The 27,189-nt window shown below is 35.8% G+C and overlaps 1 protein-coding gene across 3 annotated transcripts; it reads left to right on the plus strand.

Moving 5' to 3' along the window:
• The first annotated feature begins 510 nt into the window (after positions 1 to 510).
• Positions 511 to 27,189, plus strand: LOC135153138 (uncharacterized). Of its 3 annotated transcripts, none has more exons than XM_064095078.1 (13): positions 511 to 790; positions 5,133 to 5,327; positions 6,922 to 6,965; positions 8,304 to 8,515; positions 9,444 to 9,556; positions 10,574 to 10,678; positions 11,279 to 11,318; positions 12,880 to 12,999; positions 13,384 to 13,488; positions 16,294 to 16,405; positions 16,908 to 17,023; positions 21,443 to 21,554; positions 26,470 to 27,189. In XM_064095078.1, the coding sequence occupies exons 2-13, from the start codon at positions 5,134 to 5,136 to the stop codon at positions 26,739 to 26,741; spliced, it is 1,545 nt and encodes a 514-aa protein (XP_063951148.1). In that variant the 5' UTR covers positions 511 to 790; position 5,133; the 3' UTR covers positions 26,742 to 27,189. The 3 variants fall into 3 exon arrangements, 2 of the variants coding, with proteins under 2 accessions (XP_063951148.1, XP_063951149.1); XR_010292647.1 differs by lacking the exon at positions 26,470 to 27,189 and adding an exon at positions 23,121 to 23,224 and having other exon boundaries at positions 650 to 790; positions 21,443 to 22,651; XM_064095079.1 differs by lacking the exon at positions 6,922 to 6,965 and adding an exon at positions 6,800 to 6,843 and having other exon boundaries at positions 675 to 790.

A 27,189-nucleotide genomic window follows, 5' to 3' on the forward strand; every position in this document is an offset into this window, starting at 1 on the left:
ATCTGTATAAATTTAATCAACATGAAAATGGTCTATGTTCCCATTGTCAGGTTCCTGAGACAATAGAACATTTTTTACTACAATGTAAGAAATATGAAAGTGAAAGAAGAATTATGCAAAGAAGCCTGAAATTAAACAAGCCAATATCAGATCTGGCAACATTATTGGGAAGAAATGCAGATTATAAAGTCATCCTGAATTACGTGAAAAAAACAAAGAGATTCGAATAAGAATATTCCACTGATCTCTCTCCATCTCTTTCTCTCTCTCTCATCCTTTTGTTCTGATGATTAGTGATAATTCTTAGACTACTAAAATTGAGCTTCGACCTAGCTTCTTATATAAGTTTGCATACTATGAAGTACAAAAACGCACAATTAATGGTGGTGGTAACTAATCATAATTATATTGCACCTCGCTATATGACAGGTCAGACTAGTCTAACGCCGAGGACATTGATGCGGGAATTAAGCAACTAACTCGGAAACGACCTGGCGCAGATAATCTACCAGATTGAAGAGCGCCAACTTAACTCCAACACCAACCAACCTATACGGCGGAGGGCCTACACATGTACGTTAGTAGGCACATCGTAGGTCGTTGGCTCGCCAGGCCAACGGTATATCGCGAGGGAACAAGCGCAGCATGCGTACTCGAGCACTCTTATATGGCTCGGAAACGAGCCGTATGTGTACATATGTAGTCGTAGAGACTGACAAGGTATTGAATCTTCAGGACCACGTCAAGATTGATTCTTCACATCGTAGGTCGTTGGCTCGCCAACGTTGAGGTAATGAAATGTGCGGGGTATTCTGCAGTTAAGCCCATGCTGATAACCAAGCCTTGCCCTGGATAATTGATTTCTGACTGTCAGTCCTGCCTGGGGCCTGGGCTGTCAGTGTCACTCAGTTAGTTTCAGTCCCACTGCTTCAAATTAGTGTTTGTATGTATTGATAGGGTGTCCAAATTTTTCAAAACATTTCAAAAAATATTCATCAGGCTTAAAGTTAAATCCGTTCACAAACTATTCACATTTTATACAAAACCAATTTAAAATATAGCTAGCTAAGTACTGAATTTAGGGTAAGAGGTCCATATGCACCCCCCAACTAATTAAAATTGAAAATAAAAACGTGGAGAAGGTTCGAAGAAATCAGAATAGAACATATATGATGGGGGAGCTGGGCCTGGGAGTGGAAATACATACCAAAATATGGCTTTATGCCGTCCAATTTCGAGCAGGATCTAGTGCCTGTAATTGTCCATAAACATCAGTATACTAGTCTAGAGCTATTAACAGAAGGAGATCTGACTCTCTCAAACGCTTTGCCCCATGCGCGGCACCGCTAATCCCCTCTCAGCAGGGTCCCTCACGGCGCATTACACAGGCTGCTTGTAAATCAGATAAGGAAAGTTGATCGACGCGGTCGACAGCTCGGGTTTGCGCTTGCGCAGTAGCGTTCTCACCCATAATGCATTTCACATCGGCTTCGCGAATTTTATGCAAACATGGCGGCTCACGATTTCGAAGACGAAAATCTGGTTTTGGAACCAGCTGAATACAGGGTGACCAGATTTCACAAAAAGAAATACGGGACAAAGTACGCTGCATGAGCGGATCGACCGAGCCAGGTCTTTAAAAAAAAAATCAACAAAGGAGGCTACACGGTGTTCGACTTGGGAAAAAATGTACAGAATTGGAAGGGGGGGGGGTGAACGAAAGAATGAAGGAGGGAATGAAAAGGCGAAGGAAGAGTTGAATTGAGAACGGAAAGAAAAAAAATGAAGGGGAAAATGAAGGAAAATTTATAAAAAAAGGAATGTTAGAATAAAATGATGAAAGAGAATAAAAGAAAAAAAACGTTTCTGTCATTCTTTGAAATGAATTAAGAAGGAAAGAAAAAGAAAAGAAGGAAGGGAAGATGTGTGAAAGAAAACATAAGGGAGAGAAAAGAAAAAAAGAAGCAAGAAAAAAAGAGGAGGAAAGAAAGAACGAATAAAAGAAAAATGTTTCCTTCATTCTTTGAAAGAAAGAAATAAAGAAAGAAGAAAAACAGGAAGGAAGGGAGGGAGGGAAAGAAAGAAAAAAGGACACAAAGTAGAAGGAAAAAATAAAATGAAGAATAAAAGAAAGGATGATAGAGAGGGAGGAAAAAATAAAGGGAGGAGAGAATAAACAGAGAAAATAATGGAAGGAGAGAAAGAACGAAAAGAAAAGGGAGAAGGAAGCAAAGAAAAGTTTAAGGAAAGGAAAATGAAGTTAAAAAGGAAGGAGAGTAAGACAAAGAAGGAGAGAAAAAAAAATGAACAGAGAGAAAAGATCAGGAAAGAAAGATAGGGAATAAAAATAGATGGAATAAAAAAATGGGCAAAGAGGAAGGATAGAATGATGAAGAAAAAAGGATATTAAAGAAAGAAAGAAAAAAAGTACAATCTTAAAACAAACAAAAATCCCTATTAAACAAAAAACATGATATTTCGTGTTTCTAAATATATTTAGAATAGAAATAGAATGTTTTAGAAATGAGGGGGGGGGGGTCAGGTGTCCGGACACTTTATATTTTGGAAGCCTTCTTTTTTTTCTTTAGATTAAACTAAAAATATGAATTCAATAGTTGTAATCATCTTATTTTGTTCTCTATAATATTTTTAAAATCATAATTATTTTTTGTACTAAAAATTTTAAAACTTCGCTTGTAAATTTTTCCAAATGACTTTGTAACTTAAAGGAGAAATATATTGAAAATCGTAAAAATGGAGAATCATGTATCAAATCAAAGGAGAAAATAAGGAGAACACGATGGTGTACATCATTTATCATGGAGACCGATTGAACTCAGTTAATTGATAGTTTCAAGTTCTCTCTCTGAATGCTTCAAACACGCAGAATTACGTCCGCGAAATTGGGGATTTTTTATGACGTCACTTTCTGTACGAGAGGCGTGATTGGCTCTCTCACGTGAAGCTCCACTTGCATGCAAAACCTGTTGCGACTTGCGAGGATACGTTTTCTCCACATTGTCACTGAATACTTCGATCACGAAATGAAAGAAAACCCAGAATTTTATCTAGCTTTGGATTTTTAAATTGATGATTTTGAAGATGAAGAGAATGATGATGAAGTGAACAACAAAGTGACGTAGTTGGGGGTAAATTGGGGGAATTGATGATGAGGAGTCGGACAATTCAACTTGCAACACGATCACATGCCGATTCGCTACCAACTCATGCAGCTGCTAAGTGCTAGCTACACAGTTAGTGCCAAATTGAATTCACGAAAATGACTTACCACACTGTCCAGACAGAGTCTCTTACTTCTGTGACTATGAAGAAGGAAAATAATGATAAAACTGTACTTACAAATAAGTGAATGTAATCCGAACCTGAAGGCAAATCAACTCAACGAATAGCAGCAGACGATATGCACCGATGATAAACTTCATGTGGCTGGGATAGATTGTCACTCGTTCTGTTAGATGTAATTTTAATCTCATTAATTTGACAAAATTACGAAACTCGGGGAATTATTTATCTATATAGAAATATAGTAACATCTCGTATAATTTTTAAATTACGATAAAACGTTTTTTGAAGGAAAACGTTGAGGTAAATTAAAATTAGATGTAAAAGATCCCCAACATGCGTAGCTTGATTGAGAGCTGTGCAACACTTGCATAGATTTACTCTCTCAGCCAAGGCGAGCAAGCAATACGGCATGTTTGTGATTTTGATTACGATCACATATACGAGCTTTTAAAAGGTTTTATCGTAATTTAAAAAATAATACGAGATGTTACTATATTTTTATATAGATAACTAATTCCCCGAAGTGAACGAACCGGAAGTCTCAACAATCTTTTGTTATTTTTTGGTGGGGGGTGCATATGGAACTCTTTCCGAATTTAGGTCAACCGGGCAAGTGAGGTTGCTTTTCATGTTGATGATGCAAGGGTGGGTGACCAGATTTCACAAAAATGAAATACGGGGCGACAATCGTCAAAGCTCGCTGCACTAGCGCCGTAGCGGATTTGACCAAGCCAGATCGACCGAACCAGGTCTTAATAAGAAAGTTAAAGAAGGCTACACCATGTTAGACTTGTAAACAAATTTAAAGATAAGGAAGGAAGGGTGAATGAAAAAATGAAAAGGGAAAGAAAAGAGATGAATTAACTAAGAGGAAAGAAAGACAAAATGAAGGGGAAAATAAAGTAAAAAAGATAATAATAAAAGGAGGAAAGAAAGAACAGAATGACAAAAGTTTTTGGCATGCTTTGAAATGAATAGAGAAAAGAAAAAGTAAGGAAGGGAAGATGAATTAATCTGTGAAAGAAAAAAAATAAAGGAGAGAAAGGAAAATAGAAAGTAAGAAAAAATGTTTCCTTCATTCTTTGAAAGAGACAAAGAAAGAAGAAAAGCAGGAAGGGTGGAAGAAAGGAAGGGAAAATAATTAGAAGGAATAAAAAAGAAAACAAAGAATGAAAGAAAGGAGGAAAGAGAGGGAGGGAAGAATGAAAAGAGAAAGAAAATAATGGAAGGAGAGAAAGAACGAAAAGAATAAGGAGAGGAAGGGAGAAGGAATCAATGAAAAGTTTAAGGAAAGAAAGAATGAAGGAAATAAAAAAAGGCTACTTTGTACATTTACCTAGCAGGCTGATACATTATTATGATTATGCTCCTGTATTTTGTCATATTTTGTGTAGTACTACCCACTTCCATTTAAATTTGAAGTCACCAAAGTATTTTCGTAGTTACATGGATGCTGGAGGACAAATCTGGGTTGATATTTCGTGTTATTTTGAACAGAACTTAGATTTGAAGTTTTGTATAGCTCTGCCATGAATCTTCTTCCTATTTTTACCTCTGCCATTTTTACACCGAGCCGTGCAGTCAACCATAACAACAACACTGAAACAAATTTTACCGAGTGACAATGGAATGGGATACTCAATCCATACATGCTAGAAATTCTCTCTGAATCCCACATTTTCTTTACAAAAGACTTGATTTAAAAAGTGTAATATTTTTTCTGACTCGCACTTTACGATGTCAAAGAGGTGAGGAATTTCATTTAGGAAAAAAATGTTGTATAAAATGTTGACTGTTGTCTATTTCTTTTCAATTCTAACTTTAAGAATGGAGACCAGTTCCAGTGCCCCTCAGCTGAGGTCATTTTCTTTCCGTGATGGGGTTATTTTGGTGATCCTGTCTCTCATGGCAACCTATCTCCTGAGAGTGCAGCATAGCTTTGAACTTGTTCCCTCTTGGCGGTACGAGGTCAGCACTGGTTTCTACGAGGAGAGCCTGAATACCCGCACCCTGAAAAAATTGTAAGTTCAGTGAAGCCTTCCAGTTGTTCAGCATGCATGTGCACTGGTAAACACCACTCCTACAAATAATAGTGACTGTGAAGACCCATGTCAAGCACCAAGAGAAACAGGAGTTCTTTTGTAGGATGATTGACAGAATGAACAAAAGAACAAGAAAAAAAGAGGAGAAATTATGAAGAAGAAATCAAATTACTTTTGTAGGACGAGTGAGAAAAGAACTGGAGAAAGAGAAAAAGGAGAAAATTAAGAAGAAATCAAATTACTTTTGTAGGAGTGACAAAAGGGACTAGAGGAAAAAAAAGGAGAAAAGAAAAATGAAATCAAACTGTTTGCAGGACTAGTAACGGAAAGAAATAGAGAAAAAGGAGAAGAAAATAATCAAATTAGTGTTGTAGGACAAGCAACAGAAAGACCTCGTAAAAAAAGAATGATAAGGAGAAGATGAAGAAAACAAATTTCTTTTGTAGGACAAGTAACAGAAACAACTAGAGAAAAAGAAAAAATCAAATTACTTTTGTAGGATGATTGACAGAAAGCACCAGAAAAAAGAGAAAGAAGGAGAAAATGAGGAAAATATCTAACTACTTTTGTAGGACAAGGAACAGAAAGAACAAGAAGAAAAAGAATAAGAAACCAAATTACTTTTGTAGGATGAGTAAGAGAAAGAACTAGGGAAAAAAAACGAAAAAAAGGAGAAAATGAAGAAATCTAATTACCTTTGTAGGAATAGTAACAGAAAGAACTAGATAAAAAGGAGAAGATGAAGAAAAATATAAAAATACTTTTGTAATTGAACAATTAGAAACCCTTGTCCGATGAGAAAAAGGTTAAAATTCTTCTGCATATACAGTGTATCCATTTTACCTTGGGTGTTCTATCACTAATAGCAGAAAGAAAGAATACATTATCAATAAAGGATGAATATATGCTAATCTCTGTTTATTTTTAAATAATTTCTTTTATCCTGCAACTTAGAGTTGACTTTATGGCATAGGTGGATCCAGGGGGGGGCCCGAGGGGCCCGTGCCCCCCCTATTGGCGGAGCAATAAAAAGAAAAAAAAGGGGGGAAAGAAAAAAAAAAAAAAGGGAATAGAGAGGAGAAAAAGAAGGAGTAACATAAAAGGAGGAAGACAAGTGAATGAAATAAGATGAGGGGAAGACTTGGAAAATATTTTTTTAAATCTTTCATGTCGGGATATAAAATTTTCGGGCCCCCCCCTATTGGCGAAGGCTGGATCCGCCCCTGCTTTAAGGCCCTGTCACATCAATCGGTGCAAGCCTTGCGTGTGACTTGCGCAGAAGTGCACACAAGTCTAATTTGCATGCAGAAAAGTTTTGAACATGCTCAAAATTTTATTGCGAGTGAGTTGCGGGCAATCACCTGCACGGCTTGCACGGAGCTAAATGACAGGGCCTTCTTTATTTTTACGAAGCGAGCTTTATTTTGTAATCTTATTGTTTGTTTTACCAGGCCTGTTCCGTTAGTAGCTGATATTGAGAGTGATGGGAAAAATGGTAAGGCCATAAAATTTCTGTCTTCTTTATTTTTACGAAGCGAGCTTTATTTTGTAATCTTATTGTTTGTTTTACCAGGCCTGTTCCGTTAGTAGCTGATATTGAGAGTGATGGGAAAAATGGTAAGGCCATAAGATTTCTGTCTTTTATGATTATGAAAACAGCTTACTATCAGGATATTTAAAGTGCAAGTTGGGGTAATGTGTTTTTCTAAATTGGATTACCAATAGAAGTCTTTGTATATTGTACAATTTTTATGGTAACAAGTAATGACATGCAATTTCAAGGGAATTCCTCTTCCTTATCATTTATTATTCTTTTTTCATTAACATCTGGGATATGCAGATAATTATAATGCCACCGACTCACTGTACAATTTTGGAAAGGAAGCATTATTTTGTAATCGTTATTGTTTTGTTTTTCAAGGCATATTCCATTAGTAGCTGTTATTTAGAGTAGTTGGAGAAATGGTAATGCCTTTAAATGACTGTCCTTTATTCTAATTAATATCATGAAAACAGGCCAAAAAAAATTTGATTTCCTTCTATAATGGTTATTAGTAGGTGTAAAGACCATGTAAACAGCTGACTCAGGATATTGAAAGTGCTAATTGGGATAATGTGTTTTACAAAATCGGATTACAAGTAGATGATTTTGTAAATTGGACAATTTTTATGGGACAAGTAATAACATGTTATTTTGTACAAGTAATTTCAAGGGGATTCATGTAGCTTATCCTTGGTTAATTATATCTTTGTGATAATAACATCTGCAATGTGCCGACAATTATAATGTCACTGACTCACTGTAACCTACATGTATACATCTTGTTTTCCCTTTCATTACATATATTTTTTAAATGTCATTTCTTAACTAGAAAATATTATTTTCTGTTCATCCTCTCTTTAGTTTAGTTCCATTTGGTTTGATAACTTCCAAATATAAGATTAGATAAAACTACTAAACCTAACCGTATCTCTTGAAAATGTTGCATCAAGTTGAATCAAGTAGCTCTAATGACAGAAATGGTATATAGTGAATATTTTTCCATTGAGATGAATAAAATGAATGTCATTCTGATGTGATCACCAAGATCAATTATTGTTTCAGATCTAAATTTTCCTGGATCCTGATGAATTCCATCTTCACTTTTGCGTTGTTGCTTGTTTAATTTCTGACAAAAATAGATTCTCTTGCTAACAACAAAAGCCCTTTCCAATCCCCCCCCAAAAAAAAAAATAGTAGTCCTCTACATTTTACTATATCTGAACCTTACTTGGGATATATTATTGCAAGATTTTTCAACGTTTTCTTTATATTTCTGACAATATATCTTATCGGGGACTCCTCTTTGTGCCTTCTCATGACCTTTAAAATCTTTTCCAGAGTCCAAGGCTCTTCCTAATATCTCAAAACCATGGATGAAATCTATCTGCTCCTTTTTTTTTTTTATCTACCAGAGATCTTACTGGCAACCAAAGATTCTTCACTGCTTCTTCTCAAGACCTCTAAACCTTCACCGGGGTCCAAGGCTCTACCGTATCTCAACAGTCTTGATGAATTCTCTCTGCTCTCAAATGAAGCTGATATAGCTGGAGACAAGAAACAAGCAGTTGCTATGGCAACAGGGTACTTGGAGCCTCTGACTTCAGATCATCAAGTTCGGAAGCAGGTAATACTTGATACTTTGGCTTCCTTGATTCATTACAGATTAAGATTGGAGCCATTGGGAATGCTCCTTAAAGGACAAGTCCACCCCAGCAAAAAGTGTATTTGAATAAAAAGAGAAAAATCCAACAAGGACAGCGCTGAAAATTTCATCAAAATCGGATGTAAAATAAGAAAGTTATGACATTTTAAAGTTTCTCTTAATTAAAAAAAAAAGTTATATGCACATCCTGGTCAGTATGCAAACGAGGAGACTGATGACGTCATCCACTCACTATTTTTGTAGTATTTTATTAAATGAAATATTTAATTTTCTCATTGTCAAGTGAAACAATGATTGATTCCTTCCTGAACATATGGTACTAGCATTGTTTGATAGTATATGATTCAGGCAAGATGGTCCTTTGACCTTAAATCTGTAAAATATGAAATATTGTATGATTCAAACAATACAAAACAAAAGAAATAGTGAGTGAGGGACATCATCGACTGTCTAATTTGCATGTCACTGTTTCGTGAAAAATAAGCGAAACTTTAAAATATCATGACTTTCTTATTTTACATCAGATTTTGATGAAATTTTCAGCGTTATGCTTGTTGGATTTTTCTCTATTTATTCAAACACTTTTCTGGGGTAGACTTGACCCTTAACCATCCTTTCAACCAACATTGTTATTTCTAGCACCATTCCTCATTCAGAAATTGTTCATGACAAAAGCAATACCTGTAATTCCTAAAATGTGTTTAAATGAATCAATGTACAGGTCTGTGAATTGTATGTTAGCACATGGTAGTACACTGGAAATACATATTGTAATTGCATATCAAAATAAAATTGTGACTAATATTGTGAAACGGGCTGGGAATGCTATAAGTCTGAAATAGATGCCCCAAAATAACTATTTTTTAATTGTTATGATCAATACCTGCAGGTAGTTGTAGTTCTGTGTGCTGATTGGACCGTGGTGTGCCTTGATAATGATTTCAAATTAATTTGGTCAATAAAGCTTCCAAATACATCCTGGAGTCATCAGTATGTCATCAGGTGAGTCACCTTGACCCATCTTCCCATGGGTTTTTTTTTTCCCCTCTTTTTTTTTGTTTAAGTTTGACAGTCAGGTTGCTTGAAAAAGGGCAAAAGATGTCTTTAAAATTCAATGGCCTGCATTTTCTTGACATTAATTCTCTCAAATGATTGCCTGATTTATTATTTGATTATAAGAAAGCATGTGTATAATGTTAATGAGCATGGTTACTATGGACAGCTTCAAGTTCTCTTTGATGAATTTGGTAAATTATGAATAATATTACCACCTTGTCACAATAATGAATTCAGTTACCTGATTATGCGGTCACTGCTCTACTCCTGGTCCCGGTTCATAAAGACTTGTTATTATGACTAATTCTCAATTTCTATGTCAAAAACACCATCACCCAATTAGATTGAAGGATTTCAGTAGCTTTAAACTGTTATTGCAAAGTTGATAATATAATAAGTTTTATGAAACAGGCCCCTGATCCCCTACTCCATGTTTAGCGACCCTCGTTTTCTTATGCCTCCCATCTTGAGATGTTTGCCGGAGGCATTATTTCGGGTTATTTCAGGTCGTCTGTCCTTCCGTCTATTCGTTCTTGTGATAAATGGAAAAACACTCGACAGATCAATGATAAAATTTTGTCAAAGTATGCACATAAGAGTGGCAATGATCTGATTGATTTTGTCAGTCAGTCAGTTGTAAAGATATTATTCTACACTGATTGCTAAGCTTTGTGTTGTGGGTCCCAGATGTTGTATGGGGTCAAATATAGAGGTCATGGCTTATTGTCACCCTCACAGCTACTTATTCATCCAATAGATTAATCAGAATTAAACTTCTTTCACAAATGCATATCGGAGTGAGAATATAATACTTTAAAAGATGTTAAAATGTTATAAATATTGATATCCGGCCATTCCAGAGATGTTGATTTTGACTGTGGCAATGAGAATGACGTATATAATTTTTATATAACCGTCTTCCATTTTCTAACTTGTTTTTCTTCATTTTATTTGTTGTCACAGCGAGGCGGCCATCTTGATTCTTCCTCATAGCCTGCAAGCTAACGATGGTGGACTAGTGATCATTGGTGGCAGGCTTGCAGATAAACTTGCACATGCAACACTCAAGTGAGAATTTGTATCCAGTCTTATATTCAACAAATGCCTTACGAATTAATGAATAAATGAATATATCATACCAAGATAAACATTATACATGCTGTAATGTATGATGTATCTATATCTAAAGAAGAGGATCGAGGGTATTTCAATTCAAGTTCATCGTGGCTTAGCCATGAACCAGAATAGCCTGGTGGTTAAGTCGCTGCCCGGAAAGCAGTAGATGGCAGGTTCGAATCCCACTGGTTCCAATTTTTTCTGACTTATGATTTTCATTACAAATTGAGCATAGCTATCTTAAACAAATAGGAGTAATGCTGAAAATTTATTAACAAATTGTAATGTATGACTTACACAATAATTACAAAGTAATGTAATGCAATCCATGTCGATGGCTGTGGAGATTACATTCAGTTGTGAAAAAAAAAAAGATTCAGTCTCGGAGATAATGTCATAGACAGGATGCATGCCAATTTCATGATGATTGTTTGTTAAAAGACCAAAATCTTACCCCCGTCTCCCCCCCCCCCTCGCCCCTAGTCTTAGGCTTCAAAATTACTTGTACTTTAAAGGTTGAGCAGATATTTCCTTATTCGTCATTCAAAACAGGCACAGTCATGATGGTCATGGATTCAATGGTGCTAATAAGGTAAGTCGCTGCATTTTATGAAATTTGGTTAAAAGGAGATTACCTTTATTGACATGGGTGCCACTTAAAAATAAATCAGTCAAAATTCTTTATTTAACCTTTCTTCTCCTTGGTTTATTTAATCATTCATTCATCCATCCATCTATCAAATCCATCCATCCGTCTATCCATCCATCTATCCATCCATCCATCTATCCATCCATCCATCTATCCATCCATTCATCCATCCGTCTATCCATCTATCCACCCACTCATCCATCCATTCATTCATTAATTAATTCATATGAATTGGTGTGTCATAGTAATGAACCATTCTTTTATAGCAGATATCACAAAAAGTAAATGTAAATCCCTCTGCGCACAGAAAAAATGAAAAGGTAATATATAATTAAAGGGCAGTATCTCATAATGATTGATAACGTTTTAGTTGCTCAATGTCAATTTGCATAACAATTTGGTAAAATGGCTGCTTAATCTGCTTGACTTGTTTCTGCCTTGAAAAAAGGGATATTAAACCTGAACTTTGCATTTAAAATATATATTTTAGATTTCTACAAATAGCCAGGACTTCTAGATAACATTAAATCCATATCCCTTTGCATGTAAAGGTTTATAAAATCTTTTAGATTTTAAACCAACAATATGAGAATTTTTTGTTACTTTAGTGATAAAAATTCAACTTTTCAATCATTGCAAACAATTGGTTTCTATTTCTTGTATGCTAATGTCTCACATATGCATTTATTTATTTTTTTAAATTTTAACCAACAATATGGGAAAATTTTTGTTAAAAACATAAAAATTCACCTTTTCAGCTATTATGAACAATTGGTTTACATTACACATATGAATTTCTCACATATATGCATTTATGAGGCTTCATCTGCTGGAAGTTTGTGCTTGTGTAGTACATTGTAAATGTTTGTAGTTAAATTTGCTTATTTGTAACCTGCCTCCCCAAAACCAACAATAAGTCGACCCAAATGAATATTGAGATTTTTATTGGGCTTGAAAATTCATTTCCTAAGCTTTAAAATGATATATGATGTGTTAAAATTAACAAACAATAACCATTACAAGTACTTGATTGGATGTAGAGGAAATTCAGCAAGAGCTTAAAAAATAAGGAGAAAACAAGGTTTGAAGTTTGGGGTTCACTCAACCATGAGATGTGCATACTGTGAAATCTCAGTGAAACTTCCAAGCAGTCCAAAAAAGTAGTGTCCAAGAAACTCTTGTATCTTTTCTTTTATTCAACTTCATGACTCCAAATTTTACAGTATGAAGAAGAAGAATTGCTCTTTCAGATAAGCTATTTTTCTAAGTTTTTTGTTTTCGGAGACTAAATTACTATTTTGGCTATTTACAGAGAACCTCACCTGGCAAATTATTGGTGGTTTTGGGGTGGTAGGATACATTTGATACTGGTATATTACAAAATTTTAATACACTGACATCGTGTGCAGTAGGTAGCTCCCTGTACATAGGGCCTATAGGAAAGATACAGTAGATTAGAAGAAGTAACCTATGAATTTCCATTAAACATTATTTATCTCTCAAGGAGAGCGATTCAAACCATGATGTAGGCCATTTCTCGACCTTTGCTCTATCCGGTCGCCATGGTGATGTAAGATGGCATCATCTTCCGGGTGATTTTGGAGAAGAAACGAACACAGAAGAGGTATTGATGATAATCATGGAAATGATGGTGACGGTGATAATGCTGATGATGCTGATGATGATGATGTTGTTGATGATGATGATGTTGTTGATGATGATGATGATGGTGGTGGTGATGATGATGATGATGATGATTGATGGTGATGATGATAATAACTTGATGAAAAGTTGATGATGATGATGATGATAAGTTGATAATGATGATGATGATGATGTGTATGTATGTCAATTTTGATCTAGCCATATTTTTTCAATTTTTGTTGTTATCATTAAGCCTAGTTATCATTAAAACATCATTTTAAGTTACACAACCATTTCTCAATTTCAGGCACATGTAAAAGCCACATCAATAACTAAGTAAGGGATTTCCCCCTTTCTATTCCAGGAATTGTTCCAGGGATTCCATTTCAAGCTGAATTTGAAGAGAGGTTGGGGTCATCAGGGGGAACTTGGATGGAACCAGTACAACCAGGCTCTCATCAAACAAATGGTGAATAAAACGTCTCAATATTCTACTAACTGATCGATCAAACATGGTCATACAGGGTTCCCAGCCCATTATTATTTTACTTTTTCCAGTCAGAGAAACATCAGGGAATTTGATAAAATGTACTTCAAATCAGGGAAATATGCCTCAAATGAGGGAAAAATCAGGGAATTTCGATCGGCCCAAAAGTCGAAAGCACGGTAGTCAGTCAGACTCTGTTATAGTTTGCTGCATATCAAAACAACATCCATTGAATGACTGGTTATGGTGGTACTAATTAGTTTTATATCACTGTTTTCACTATTCACTGCAACAACTTAGAAAACATGCGAAACTGGGAATGGGTTTAAATAATTATCATGGAATTTTTTAAACTTCATCAGGGAAAAATCAGGGAATTTTGTTTTCTTGAAAAGCTGGGAACCCTGTCATATGTCTAGACAGTCCCATATTGCTCTATAAGATAAATTATTCAGTAGCATCTCTTCATGGTGAACTGTTAAAGCTAAATGAAAGTAGTTGCAGTAAAAAACTGATTTGTGAGAAAGTCTGTAAAACCAAGGTTAAGTATTATATCATCGTGGATCTAGATCTGGTACAGTTACATAAACTGAACTTTGTGAAATCACAAAGCTGAAAAACGATCACACTGAAGATCGCCAGCACAGATAGGCACACGTGGGACAGTGTATATTATTATTGCTGGAATAAAGACCCGACGGAAGTGCCCGAATCTGCGCTATTTTGCTTATTTCTCAGCAATTACAAAATTTCTTCCAGAATCCTTTGGCACAAATTTTTTATTTATACAAACAGATTCTGTAAAAAGTCATTTTGAGATCGTTACCACAACTGGAATTTATCTTTAAACTAGAGAGGTCAATAGCATAGTACAATGGTATTGTAGACTGAACACGTACAATGGCTAAAGTAAAACAAAAACAATATTTGCAATGGTAAAAATTTATTTATGTTCCCAATACATCTCTATTTTCTTTGATTTTTTTGCCCCCCCCCCCTTCCTCTGCATTTCTACTTTTTAATGTGCAATATTTTTTGTAAGAGATTATGTACTTGATTTATGTCATGGGAGCGGCATGTGTGGGGGCACATGCCTCCGGGCAACGATGCTGAATTTCACTTTTGCACCCCCTGACCCACTTGCCGCTCCTATATTTCTTTGCATGTTTTTGTAAAATTGTAATTGTTTTCTGATGTATTGTAGTTGCTCTTTTTATATTGGTCAAATAAATAATAGTAATAATAATTTGAATTTGAATCTTGATCTGATTCTATTCATTGTAGCTGTGGCACTTCACCTTTAGTATCAAACAAGTTTTAAGTTTACAACATGATGCAGTAGTGCTATGATTTAAGATTCAGTGTTCAGAATGGCCACTGAATTAACAAAAAAAAAAGGCTCAATTGCACATATGTGAGAATAATTTCAATTACAATAGCAATACTTATTAAATTCTAACAATAATGATAAAAATGATAATCAAGTTTTTATGGATAATATTTTAAAACCCCAAAATGTCCATCATGAAACATTTTTTTTCTTTCTATTAATACACAACTCAGACTTAGGTACTTACCATAGTCATAATACTCCCTTATGAGGTTCCTCTTTGACAAAGTTTATTGAATAGTGCACAAATGCATCAATGATAAATGTTATGCTGTTACGAGCAATCAACTTTAAATAAGCCCTCTTAAATACCCTATATCCAATAATTGACATCGAAAAATTGTTATTTGAATAAGCCTTGGGTGCCTACTCCTTTAACCCTCAATCTCCCGGGGTATTTTGATTCTTGTCAATCCCGGGGGGGGGGCCATTATGGCCCCCCCTTAAGATCTCGGCCGCCGATTGCGCGAGCGACGCAAAAATTTGCACACTGGTAGTGTGCGATGTAATCTACAAGGCTGTATGGTAAAATTTTCCAAAATAATGAGATTTTATTTTATATGAATTAATTATGCTAATTTATGCATAAATCATACTTTTTGCTATAATTCACTAAATAAAGCTCCTAGAATGCTAATTTTTGGTTAAAAAATTCTTTGTAGCAATCTTAACAATCGCAATTAAAAAAACTTCGGTTCGGAAATCAATTTCTTATGTATTTTATTGTTTTATGAATTTCTTATGTATTTCTCTGTTTTTTTACTTTTTGTTTTTTATTGTTTTTTCAATGGAAATCATTCCAGACTTAGTTCTGATCATAAACAAGGCAAAATTAATTCAGTTTAATCAGTAAAAGTAGAAATAATGATACATTTATGAATTTTGGCTAAATACACAATTTGCATTGGATTTGTACATGAAATCACGTTTATGAGCAATTTTGGGTCTGACATGCACTTACATAATGTTGCGTAATGTCGTAACCGTGTACCCGGGCGTCACAAATTTGGTCTCAAAATTTGCGCGAGACTTGAAAGTAAAAAGTCAGTGAGCGGCGAGGTCAAAAAAATTTGCGCAGCAGTTATATCGCGAAAATTGTCAAGGGGGGGGGGGCCATTATGGCCCCCCCCCCCCCCCGGGAGAATTAGGGTTAAGTCCCTTTTGAAGACATTCCTTTTTGTAAAATAAGATATACATGTACCGATTAATTGATTATATATTTGCTCCTCTGTGAACAGGCTTTTCTTTCTTCTCCATTTCTATTCTTCTTTCTAAAGCGCATAGAGACATGATTTTATTATCGTTATATGCGCTATATAAGTAATGTTTTATTATTATTATTACTTCAAATTCATACTTATTACCATTTCCAACACTTCAACTTCTTTTGTTTTTAGCCTTTCCGCTGGCAGTCTAGCGTGAACACTAAGATTGACATTGCAGCGTTCCGCAAGGATGGGGTCAGAAAGGGTGTTGAAAAGGACGAACATATTCTGTCAGTTTCGTCATGTAAGTGCATTGCATGATATTTGGAAATAATTTGGAACATAAGATAACAGTTCAACTCTCAAATACAAGTTCAACTTTCCATATGTCTGTACCATTTGAGCCATCCTGATTGATTTGTGTGTGTGTGTGTATATAGTGAAGGGAAATTTTGTACATATGTTATTTTCTTTTTTGCTTAACTTCAAAGTTTCCTCTTTTTTAGCAGTAATATGTTGGAAAAAAAACATCCTAACAAAGTGTTTCTAATGGAAAATGTGTGATGGAAAAGTGGCAATCTATGATCGAAATATTATTTGTTACTTTCAAGAACTCATATATAACAATAAAATAAGTGAAAGAAGAATTGAAAGTAATACTAACACTTTAATCTGATTCATTCCATCCTTCACCATTCTGTTTCTCTAATTTTACTGTCATGAATCTTGACGATGATGCGTAAAGTTCAATAAGATGTGAATGATTTGGTGTTCCTTCCGTTTATCATCTATGCATCTGTTGTTAGTCTTGACATCAAGCTTTGAAGAGCACATTGCTGGCCATCATTTTGGAGGTCTTCCGCCACACTCGGCATCAGAACACATCAAGAATCCTAACGCTGTTATCATCCATTCTCAGCAGGTAGGTTTGAAAATTAGTTTCTTGTTTCATGCTCTTCCCATATATTACAGGGTTCCCACAGTCATGGAAAATCCTGGAAAAAATTGTGATCATAGAAAGTCAGGGAATTTGGAAAATTTGTGAAAAGTCATGGAAAGGGGATTTTGGTCATGGTAAAGTCATGGAATTGCATTTACCTCTTGGCTATGGTAGCATTTTAGTTTGTCGTGTCTCGCAACTCTCATATTCTGTGATCATACTCTGCTATTATAATTGCAGCCCATATACTAATGATAATAGCTGTACATGTCATGGGTAAGATAGTGGGTGGAACGGATGGCTGTGGGGGGAGGTGGAGGCCATCATAATGTTCTGATTTTGAAAAAACCTTGCCTCAAATTTCTGTGGGAACCCTGTATTAGCAATCCTGAAGCTATGTGGGTCTTAAAATGTACAAGTAGGCTCAAAATTAGTGTACTGTTTCATGCTTTTCCCCTATATGTGGTTGTGGGTCCTAAAGTGCACATTGCCCATTGATCATAAATTATCTCCATGTATGTGGCAATATGTGACTGCCCTTCTTAAAATGCACAAGTTGCCTGGCAGGATCTCTGTAATTAGCCAAAATATGACTTTGTTCTTCGCAAATAAAAACTTAGAAAATTATCTGAGAAAGTCTGTTTTTAGGGACTAATTTGAAGTAATTAAGTTAAACTGAAGGTAAGAAACAAAGATTTTGTTTTTAGACCATGTATTTTTTGGGCTGCTGGAGGAGTTTAACGACTTCCACAGTATGCACATTTTGTGCTTTAGTGAACCCCACATTTCATTTCCCCTTTTTATGCTCTGAATGTATTGAATCTACATGGAATCAAGTACAGTGTTACAGAGGTGCTAAAAAGTTAGTGAACCCCCCAGAAAATAAACAATTTTAAAAGTTCTGCCATATTATAGATATTTAATTGTGAAGATAGGTGATAAAATATTACATTCAATAAACTTTGTTGTTCTTGGCTCGCCCGCCATTGTAGTGTTGTTGTCTACATTCAACACTCAGCATGAATGAGTGCATTTCGTGTTGGGGTTCACTAACATCCTAGCACCACTGTATGTAGGTTATTGTTGATCAATTTTGAAAAGTCATGTATCATAAAGCTTATGATCTGCTTTTACAAACTTTATAAGAAATGTCCAAACTCATTTTGGATAGCTTATTAGTTTTTTTTTTTTTTTTTTTTTGGGGGGGGGGGGGCTGGACAGTCACCTGAGGCATAATATGTGTTCAATAAATGTGGACTGACACGTATGTTTCCAGAAAAATATGTTAATGTGATAACAAAAAATTGCAAAGTGTGGAAAAATCATAACGTGCATTTTTTGAGTGATATGATCTTTAGAATATATCTAGTAGAGAATCTTAGACCATGTTTGAGGATTTCTCATCATCATTGATATTTTCAATAGAAGCAAAGTGCTTTTGGTTCCCAATCATTGTTTTCCAAGATTTCTTTTGTCAGTGGACTTGAGAATGCATGCACCCTTTGACAGTGTTGTAGTCAAGGCATAAACCTCCAAGGCCAAGGCTTTAATTCCCAAGGCCAAGGCTTCAATACCCAAGGCTGAGGCCAAGGCATGGAAACCCAAGGCCAAGGCCAAGGCCTGGAAACCTCAAGGCCAAGGCGTTTCAAACTTTAATAGGTGAGAGCGAGCGAACTGAGCGAGCAAAAATTTTGACTTTTGTACATGAAAAACAAAAATAATTTCATGGTAGATTTAGACATTATTTTAAAATAATAATATAGTTACCTTTGTACATATAATTATTATGTTATTATTAAATTATTATTATAATTTATTATTTTTTATGTGATTTACATTGCAATAATTATTATTACCACGGTCATCTGATCCTGGCGTGCCCGTTCTCAACGTATGTCATTCTCCACTCCCTGGGACAGGGGCGGCAGAACGTATTTTATTTTGGGGGGGGGTCTAAACCAAAAAGGGTACTTATATGTCAAAATTGGCATTTGGTGCAAACAGATGTTTTCAAAATGAGATTATCAACTACGTGAAGTAGTTGTGTATTTTGTGGAAATTAAGTTGACCAAAGCCTTTTTAGTGATTTCTCATTGATAAGACAGATATTTTGATTTAGTGGTTTAAAAAAAATCAATTTTGAAGTTGAAAAACTTGATGTTTGGTCAATTACAGGGCTAATCACTTTTAAAAGGACATCATTGCGAGATGTTGCCAGCGCGAATCATAAGCAAAAACTTTTTGACATTGTGACATAAGAATTAAATATTCCGGGCTGTTTTTGTACTCATGAAAAAGATGTGCATCTAACCAAGAATTAAGCGCGAGCTGAAATTTTTAATATACTGACAGGTCTGCAAAGTAAGCTGTTAAGGACTGCATTTAGCATGTTTAGTGACTCATAAATATGATACATAACTCACCGATCAAATAATGCGAGCGCAGAGCGCGAGCTCAAAAATTTGTGATATTCCAACCTGAAAATTGGACATTCTAAACATTTTTTTGTAAACAGGAACATATTGAGTACCTTACATGTACCTAACAATAATTGATGCAAGTGCAGAACGCGAACCAAATATTTGTGATATTCTAACCTGAAAATTCTAAACATTTTTGTAACCATGAATAGGATTAATACTGTACTAAACAATAAATGATGCAAGCGCGATCCAAAATTTGGCGATTTTCGAACCTAATTTACTATTTAAAAAAAATTTAAAAAAGAGGTCGGGGGTTCAAACCCCGGCCGCGTCAGACCAAAAGACGTTTAAAGATGGAAGTTGCTGCTACCCTGTTTGGCGTTCAATAATTAAAGGGATAGAGCCTTGTCGATCTGGCGCTGCACAGCGACTGCCGGGCCCACGATCAATTGGGCAAAACAAATTTTAGGAGTATTTCATTTCTGGTGTCTATTTCGAACAATAAAATATGGATTGAAGGAGTAAATGTGATATTATTTTCTTAACATATTGTCACAATCTATCACAAAAATTAGCTTTTCTTATAGTAAGAGGGTGAAAAATTTTGCTTGCTCACTTCAATTGCTTTCAACTTTTTTTGGCAGAAATTTTGCTCTATATATATGCCATGCTTGGCCCCTCAAAACTTTTGGTTCATCATGCCATTGACATAACCCATTTGGATATGATAAAATTGAAGATTGTGTTCAAGTTTACCAAATCTTTTCAGAATATCATTAATACTTAAAACATTCTTCTTGGCCAAAGGAAATAATACAATGAAAGTCCTTGTTATTATTCTTTATGAAAAATTGTTGTCAAAATTAGCTGTCAGATCTGTCAGAATTATTCCTGTCATCAAATCACTGTAATCTTTATCATAATGATTATTACCATCATTATCATCATTAGTCATGATTACAACACGTTACCAATAAATAATGCTATTTTTCATCATTACTGTTTTCTTTGTCACATACATGAATATGATGATAATTCTTGATGATGGTGATAATCACAATTTATGGCACTGCTAGTACACTTACTACTGCTGACTGGAAGTAGTGCCATTGAATATACAGAACAATTACTAATAACATAGTAACATTTATAATTACTTAATTATTTAAAAACAAATGAAAGTACAAAAAACAAAATGCCTTGAAAAAGCCTTGAAAATGCCTTGAAAATGCCTTGAAATTTCAAGGCTCAAAATCCTCAAGGCCAAGGCCAAGGCCTTCTCAAGGCCAAGGCTTGAATGTTCAAGGCCAAGGCTTTGAAAAAGTAGGCCTTAAGGCGCCTTAAGGCCAAGGCCGAGCATCAAGGCACTACAACACTGCCCTTTGATGATCATGATTGATGTGGACATTTCTCATGCTGTAGATCTGTTTTATTATACAAAGAATGCATGCAGCCGAGTGCGTTAGTGGAAATGCAGAGCACGCGAGGTTTCTTTAGATAGGTGCTGCACTGTGCACGAGCCGCTGGCGGCGAGTGCCCAGTGTGCACGATCTGAAGAAACCGAGCTTTCTCTGCATTTACTTTTACGCACGACAGAGCAAGTGCATTATTTGTTTTATAAAATAGCAACACAGAAACAAATTCTTAAAAAGTGACAGTACAGTTTTGTTGGACTTCTCCCGGAACTTCTACTGCACTGGTCTGCTTGAGCGTGCACCTTTTGCACTGCCGTGCATGCACAAAAATTCGGATGTCATGTGACGCGTATTGGCCAATCACGATGCTTGAAATAATACACCTATTTTATAAAATCTGTTGCCTGATAGAACTTGGTGGTCAATGTAGGAAACCTATGGGAATTACCAAATTTAGCCATTCATGGTTTAACAGCATTCGGAAGCACATACAGCTCCAAGAGTACTGTTCTTTCAATATAAAGCAAAATTGTGAGTTGGACATCTCTTTTCTTTGTGCACAGGGTATAGAGGTCTTGGAGCTGAAGACCGGCCGACCTTTGACCCGGCTTGACCTGTCATCCGATGCAACATACGCTGACATTGACAAAGATGGTACTGTTGATCAAGCAAAAGGTTTGTTAATTCATGAAGTAGCATTTAAATTGAGTAAAGTGGAGAATTGTTTAATATCTTTTTGGTAGCCATTCATAATGTTCTCTTATGTGGAAGATACGTCACAAAACAAAAATAAACCTCATATATCTACATTCCAAAAGATAAAGCAAAAGAGAAAAAATAAACAGATATACAAACACACAAATATAGCAGGTGCGCATACTTTTTTAAAATGTTTGCTGACTCTGATGAACTTACCAGCTTGCCCGGGCATAGCAGCCATAGTAGATTATTTGTTGCACTCACATCAAACTTACAAAATACTAATCTAAATAATGCCTACATGTACTTTCTATACAATTTTCCAAGTTTTTTAGGAATGCATTACTGTAATGTGTAGAAGGCAAATATAAAATGTCACATGCTTTCACATTTAAAAAGTACAGTCAAAATTGGTATGCTTAATATGCAAGTAGCTTCACCCATTCCTCAATCAGATTAAATGAAACTAAGAAACGCCCAACTTTCAAACAACGTTAATTCCATTAGGTGGGGCGATATTTCTCCAATTTAAGATCAGCATACGTTATGGCCATATATATTTCACTGTTACTTACATACATATACCGTAGTACAGTCAAAATGAGTATGGTATGCAAGTGGTTTCACTTGCATACTCATTGACTAGTCAACTCTAGCTTGTGGGAAGTCTGTTAAGTCTTATAATGTCGGTGAGGAAGCATAGGTTTAAAAGCCTGGTAGTCGGGGTGAGAGACTACTGGTATGACCCCCCTTGCACAGAGCCTGATGATTATCATACTTCTCCAGAGAAAGCTTAGGCTGTCCTGCCTGGTACAGAGGTTGTGGTCCAATGTCAGCATCATTGCCATCAGTGATCCTTCTTGTACCGGCCATTCTGATTACATCATACTCATCATCCAGATGAAAATACATGAACTTGAAACGGATTGTTGTTTGGTCACTCTTGATGTCTTGTACTGTCATGAACTTTGTCCATTCTATGTTTTGGTTTCCCTCGGATGACCTAACACGTATGGTGCTTCGTTTTTGACTGTATGACTTCCAGTCTGTGAGGTCTGAACAGCCATCACTCTGTATGGTCTTTGGCTATGCCTGGCCATCTTCATGATGCAGGCAAGTTGGTCTTTGTTGTCAATGAACATGTATTGTATCATTATATAAATGGTGTTTTTTGTGAATAATTATTTGATAGTAGTTTTCAAAGTCAGCACTGCTGCTATATTGAATCGCGTGATGCAGGTTAAACTGCCAGAGGCGCTCCACTTGTTTTACTGTATTGCTTCCAGTCTGTGATGTCGGAGGTCTGAACTGACATGACACTGTATGGTCTTTGGCTATGCCTGGCCATCTTCATGATCCAGGCAAGTTGGTCTTGGCAAAACTATCTCCTGAACTTTCCATTGCTTATGATATAACCACAGTATTGATGATTTTGTATATATTTTTTACCTGTGTATATGTTAAATTGTATATCTCTGCTGTGAATGCAGACATCAAATCCAATCTTGTTGTTGAGTTCTTTCTATGACGCTTTGCATGGAGTCTCCTTACATTTGCTAACCTTACTAGGAGTAATATTTGATGCTGAAGATTTTTCAGACAATTACAAAACAATGGCGAGAGCAATGATACAAGTTTGTATTGACATATTGGACTTCCTATCCATACACCATAATACAACAAATTTTACATGAACCATTCAAGATGAGAAAAAAAACCTTGCTTTTTGTCTCCTTTAAGTGCTGCCAGTGGTACGTTTTCTGTGTCACTGGAACTATCTTCAGAACTTAGTTCTTTTATTTCTCCTAAGGATATTTGAGTATAAAGCACCTTGCCTCTTCAAGCACCATCAGGCCATGGCATCTTAACCAGGAGCCAGGTGTCACTGCCCTCGAATTGCGTAGTTCATCAATTGAAACGTGATTAAGGTCCCCAGTTTGTCCCTTTGGACAACCACCATTTTTCTGTCTCTCCTGGAAATATTGAAAGAAAACTGTCTTCGCACAGGATAGCTTTCCAAAGTTTCCAGGAGATCTCTTCATAGATTTTATTTTTGTTTAAAAAGAATGAATTATCTGCACATACTTGATTAGAAAAGATTATTTGATATATTATTTACTGCTATGCGATGCAAGTCCCCAGTTTTGTCCCTTTGGACGACCACCATTTTTCTGTCACTCCTGGAAAAATTGAAAGAAACTGTCTTCAAACAGAATAGCTTTCCAAAGTTTCCAGGAGATCTCTTCATAGATTTTATTTTTGTTTAAAAAGAATGAATTATCTGCACATACTTGATTAGAAAAGATTATTTGATATATTATTTACTGCTATGCGATGCAAGTCCCCAGTTTTGTCCCTTTGGACGACCACCATTTTTCTGTCACTCCTGGAAAAATTGAAAGAAACTGTCTTCAAACAGAATAGCTTTCCAATGTTTCCAGGAGATCTCTTCATGGATTGTATTTTTGTTAAAAAAGAATGAGTTATCTGCACATACTTGATTAGAAAAGATTATTATTATTATATATCGTTTTAATTTCTGATTTTTAGCGCTAAAATGTTTTAGCATATCTTACGTGTTATATGACGTTCGGCCTTTACAACGATTGCGCAGGAATCTCTTATCTAGCACATCTCAACTCTACACGTGTATTTCGCGGTGTGTTTTTCGTTTCTGTGCATGCAGTGCAGCGGTGGTGTGCTTGCAATCGCTGGGGGCAACCCGGCGCCCCGAGCATGCAGCGACCGGGCGCGCATATCATATCAGACCGGTGGAAGACCGATAAAGTAGCTGAATGTCCAAAGTCACCCCGGTGTCCAAAGTCACCCCGGTTTACGCTACTTGATTTTTTAGTATTTTTTAGTTTTTTTTAATTGAATTTTGGACAAAAAATCCATATAAATACTTCATTACAATCATTCAACTCAAACAGGTTTTTGGAGTTGTAAAATTGATAAAACCCAGGAGCTTGGCCCCTGGACCCCACCCGTTAGCAGCGAGCGGCAAGCCGCTCGCCCGGTGGGCTTCGCCCACCGTCTTGTCAACGACATTTCCAAAACCCTTTCAGCTTTTTTTTTCATACCCAATTTTCATGCCTGCTTTATAGATTTTATTTTCGTTAAAAAAGGATGGGTCATCTGCACATACTTGATATATATATATAGCATTTATTTGAAAAGATTATTAGGTGATCTGTCTGTTGACAGATCACCTCTTGTGTTTCTACGAATTTTCTTTTTTATTTATTTATTTCTTTATTTATTTATTCTTTTTATTTATTTTTCTTTTTCCACCCTTTTCTTGTTCCACCAAAATCAGAAAAACTGTTCTATCAATTTTCATCAAATTATTATCAATTATGCACAGTTATAATGCGATGTGTACGAAACAAGTTCAACGTCAAATGGTCATTGTGACGTCATCTACGTGCCATTTTGTAAAATCACATTATCAACAATATCTTCATCATCAATCATCAAAAATGAACAATATTAACATGAAATTAACTTCAGATCATGGGTCAACTGTCCATGTGATCAAAGGTCATTAACACGTCACGACGCGCATGTACGCGCGCGTCAAAATTTTAAAATGCTCAAAATCACTTTTTGATCAAAGTAGAGTACGAATCAGGTCATTTGAAGCATTTCAAGAATTTGCGCGTAACGTCGTTATGCAATGTAGAATCGCTGTTTCTTTTACATCAATGCATTTATTATGAAATTCTGATTAATTTGATACCTTGATCAACCTTCTACGACCAGTAGTAAAGGAATTAGCTTCTATCAAATTTTTAATAACGCGCGCACGCGCGCGTTCACAATAGGCCAAATATGTGGAAAAACATGCCTTTACAAAATTTAATATAACTCTTCGGATAGTCCGTTGACCCTCAAATATTATTTTATATTCCGATAGAGTATGAATTGTCGATGTGATTTCATGTCACATTTGACCCTAAATTTTATCATGACGTCATCAAAATGGCGTCGGAACTAAAATTTTTGTTTTATGACGTTTTAATAATTTTGCAAATATGACTATAACTCCGTAAATATTGGTCAATTTTCGCCCAGTTTTTTTATATGTTGTAGCTGAATACATACTCTTTCTAATGTAATGGCGATATTAACATTTAAAGGAACGGATCATCCTGAAAAATGGCAAGTTATAGAGGCATGTCATTTTCGCTCTTTTTGTGTGCAATCTCTATGGGAAATGACTTTTTCTCAAAACTGGATTTTACATTCCTCTATTTCGCGAGCCATATCTCCATTTCTAATCGTCGGTTTTCTCTTAGCTTGGAGTATAATGTAGCTGAGATTGTAAGCTATTGCAATCTGGTCTTATTTTTCTGATAAGGAGCCGGGATCATGCCCATATTTTTCTTGAAAAATTGGATTTGAGATCCCCTCAATTTGCTTATGTGTAAAGTCTATGGGAAATAGTGCTTATGTGTATTAGTCTATGGGAAATAGTGTAGCTCAGTTGATAAGGCACCAGACTTGCGTCCTTAGGGTCGAGGGTTCGAGCCCAGGGGTGAATATGAGAAATTTTTTTTTTTTTGGTTTATTTTCAACATTCCACAAATGGTCCTTTATGACCATTACAAGGTATATATTGCACAATAAAATAGTTTTAAAACCCTTTTATTATAACTTGTACATATACCATGTGTAACACTTATTTCACAAAACTTTTCATTTCCCTCTTTTCAAGGGTATTCAACATGTTCTCTTCGTAATAAATGTTCAGTTTTCAATATGATCATCGTATTGATCTCAATAAACATGGTGATTGTATTCGTGATCATGAAAATCAGAGACAGATCACCTAATTCGTCCTCATGACGAATTAAAGTTCTAGTTTTATATTTTATTTTCATTTCAGCTTTATTCACTGATGCAGGGACCAAAGACAATTGTCAGGCTGTTGTAAAGACTGGACATCCTCCCCACTCTATGCTGTACAATGGATCCATCTGCTATCCATCCTCCCTCTGGGCAGCATTATCATACCCATGTAAGACCAATTTTATACCCTTGTCTTTTTATATACTGTATTGTTTAGGTTTTTTAAAGCATGTAATGAGCTTGATATATTTGAAATTCAGATTTGTGATCATTTTTCGCATTCTTACATGTAACATGGTATTTAATTAATTGAATTATATTGGTATTCCGTTCTGACATGATCAAATACATTCCAATGGGATTGGCCTGATTGAGTCTGTGATTACACTGTAGGTATCTTTCTGACATTATTACCAGGATCCCAGATGTGGGACTATCTAGTACGTTGGATACGTTTGACTCTGACTATCACGAACCAACGCATTCTGTTGCGATATGATACGTTTATCATGGTTGGGATTGAAAGTGGCCAAGATTTATGTAGGGTTGGAGGTCCTCGCAGTGGTAGTGACCATGCCCCCTGAGGGTCCTGGCTGTGGCTCAATAGCTGGTGGTAATTGGCAGGTCAACGTTCTCGCTACCACGCGTCACGGTTGGCGGGCGCCGCCAACCCTGAAAATTTTCTGGGCAAATCCGCCAACCGTGAACTTCCCCGACAACCGTGGCCGACAACTGTAAAGCAGGCCTAGATCTACAC

This window comes from Lytechinus pictus, chromosome 2 (assembly GCF_037042905.1).
Source record: "Lytechinus pictus isolate F3 Inbred chromosome 2, Lp3.0, whole genome shotgun sequence".
NCBI lineage: Eukaryota > Metazoa > Echinodermata > Echinoidea > Temnopleuroida > Toxopneustidae > Lytechinus > Lytechinus pictus.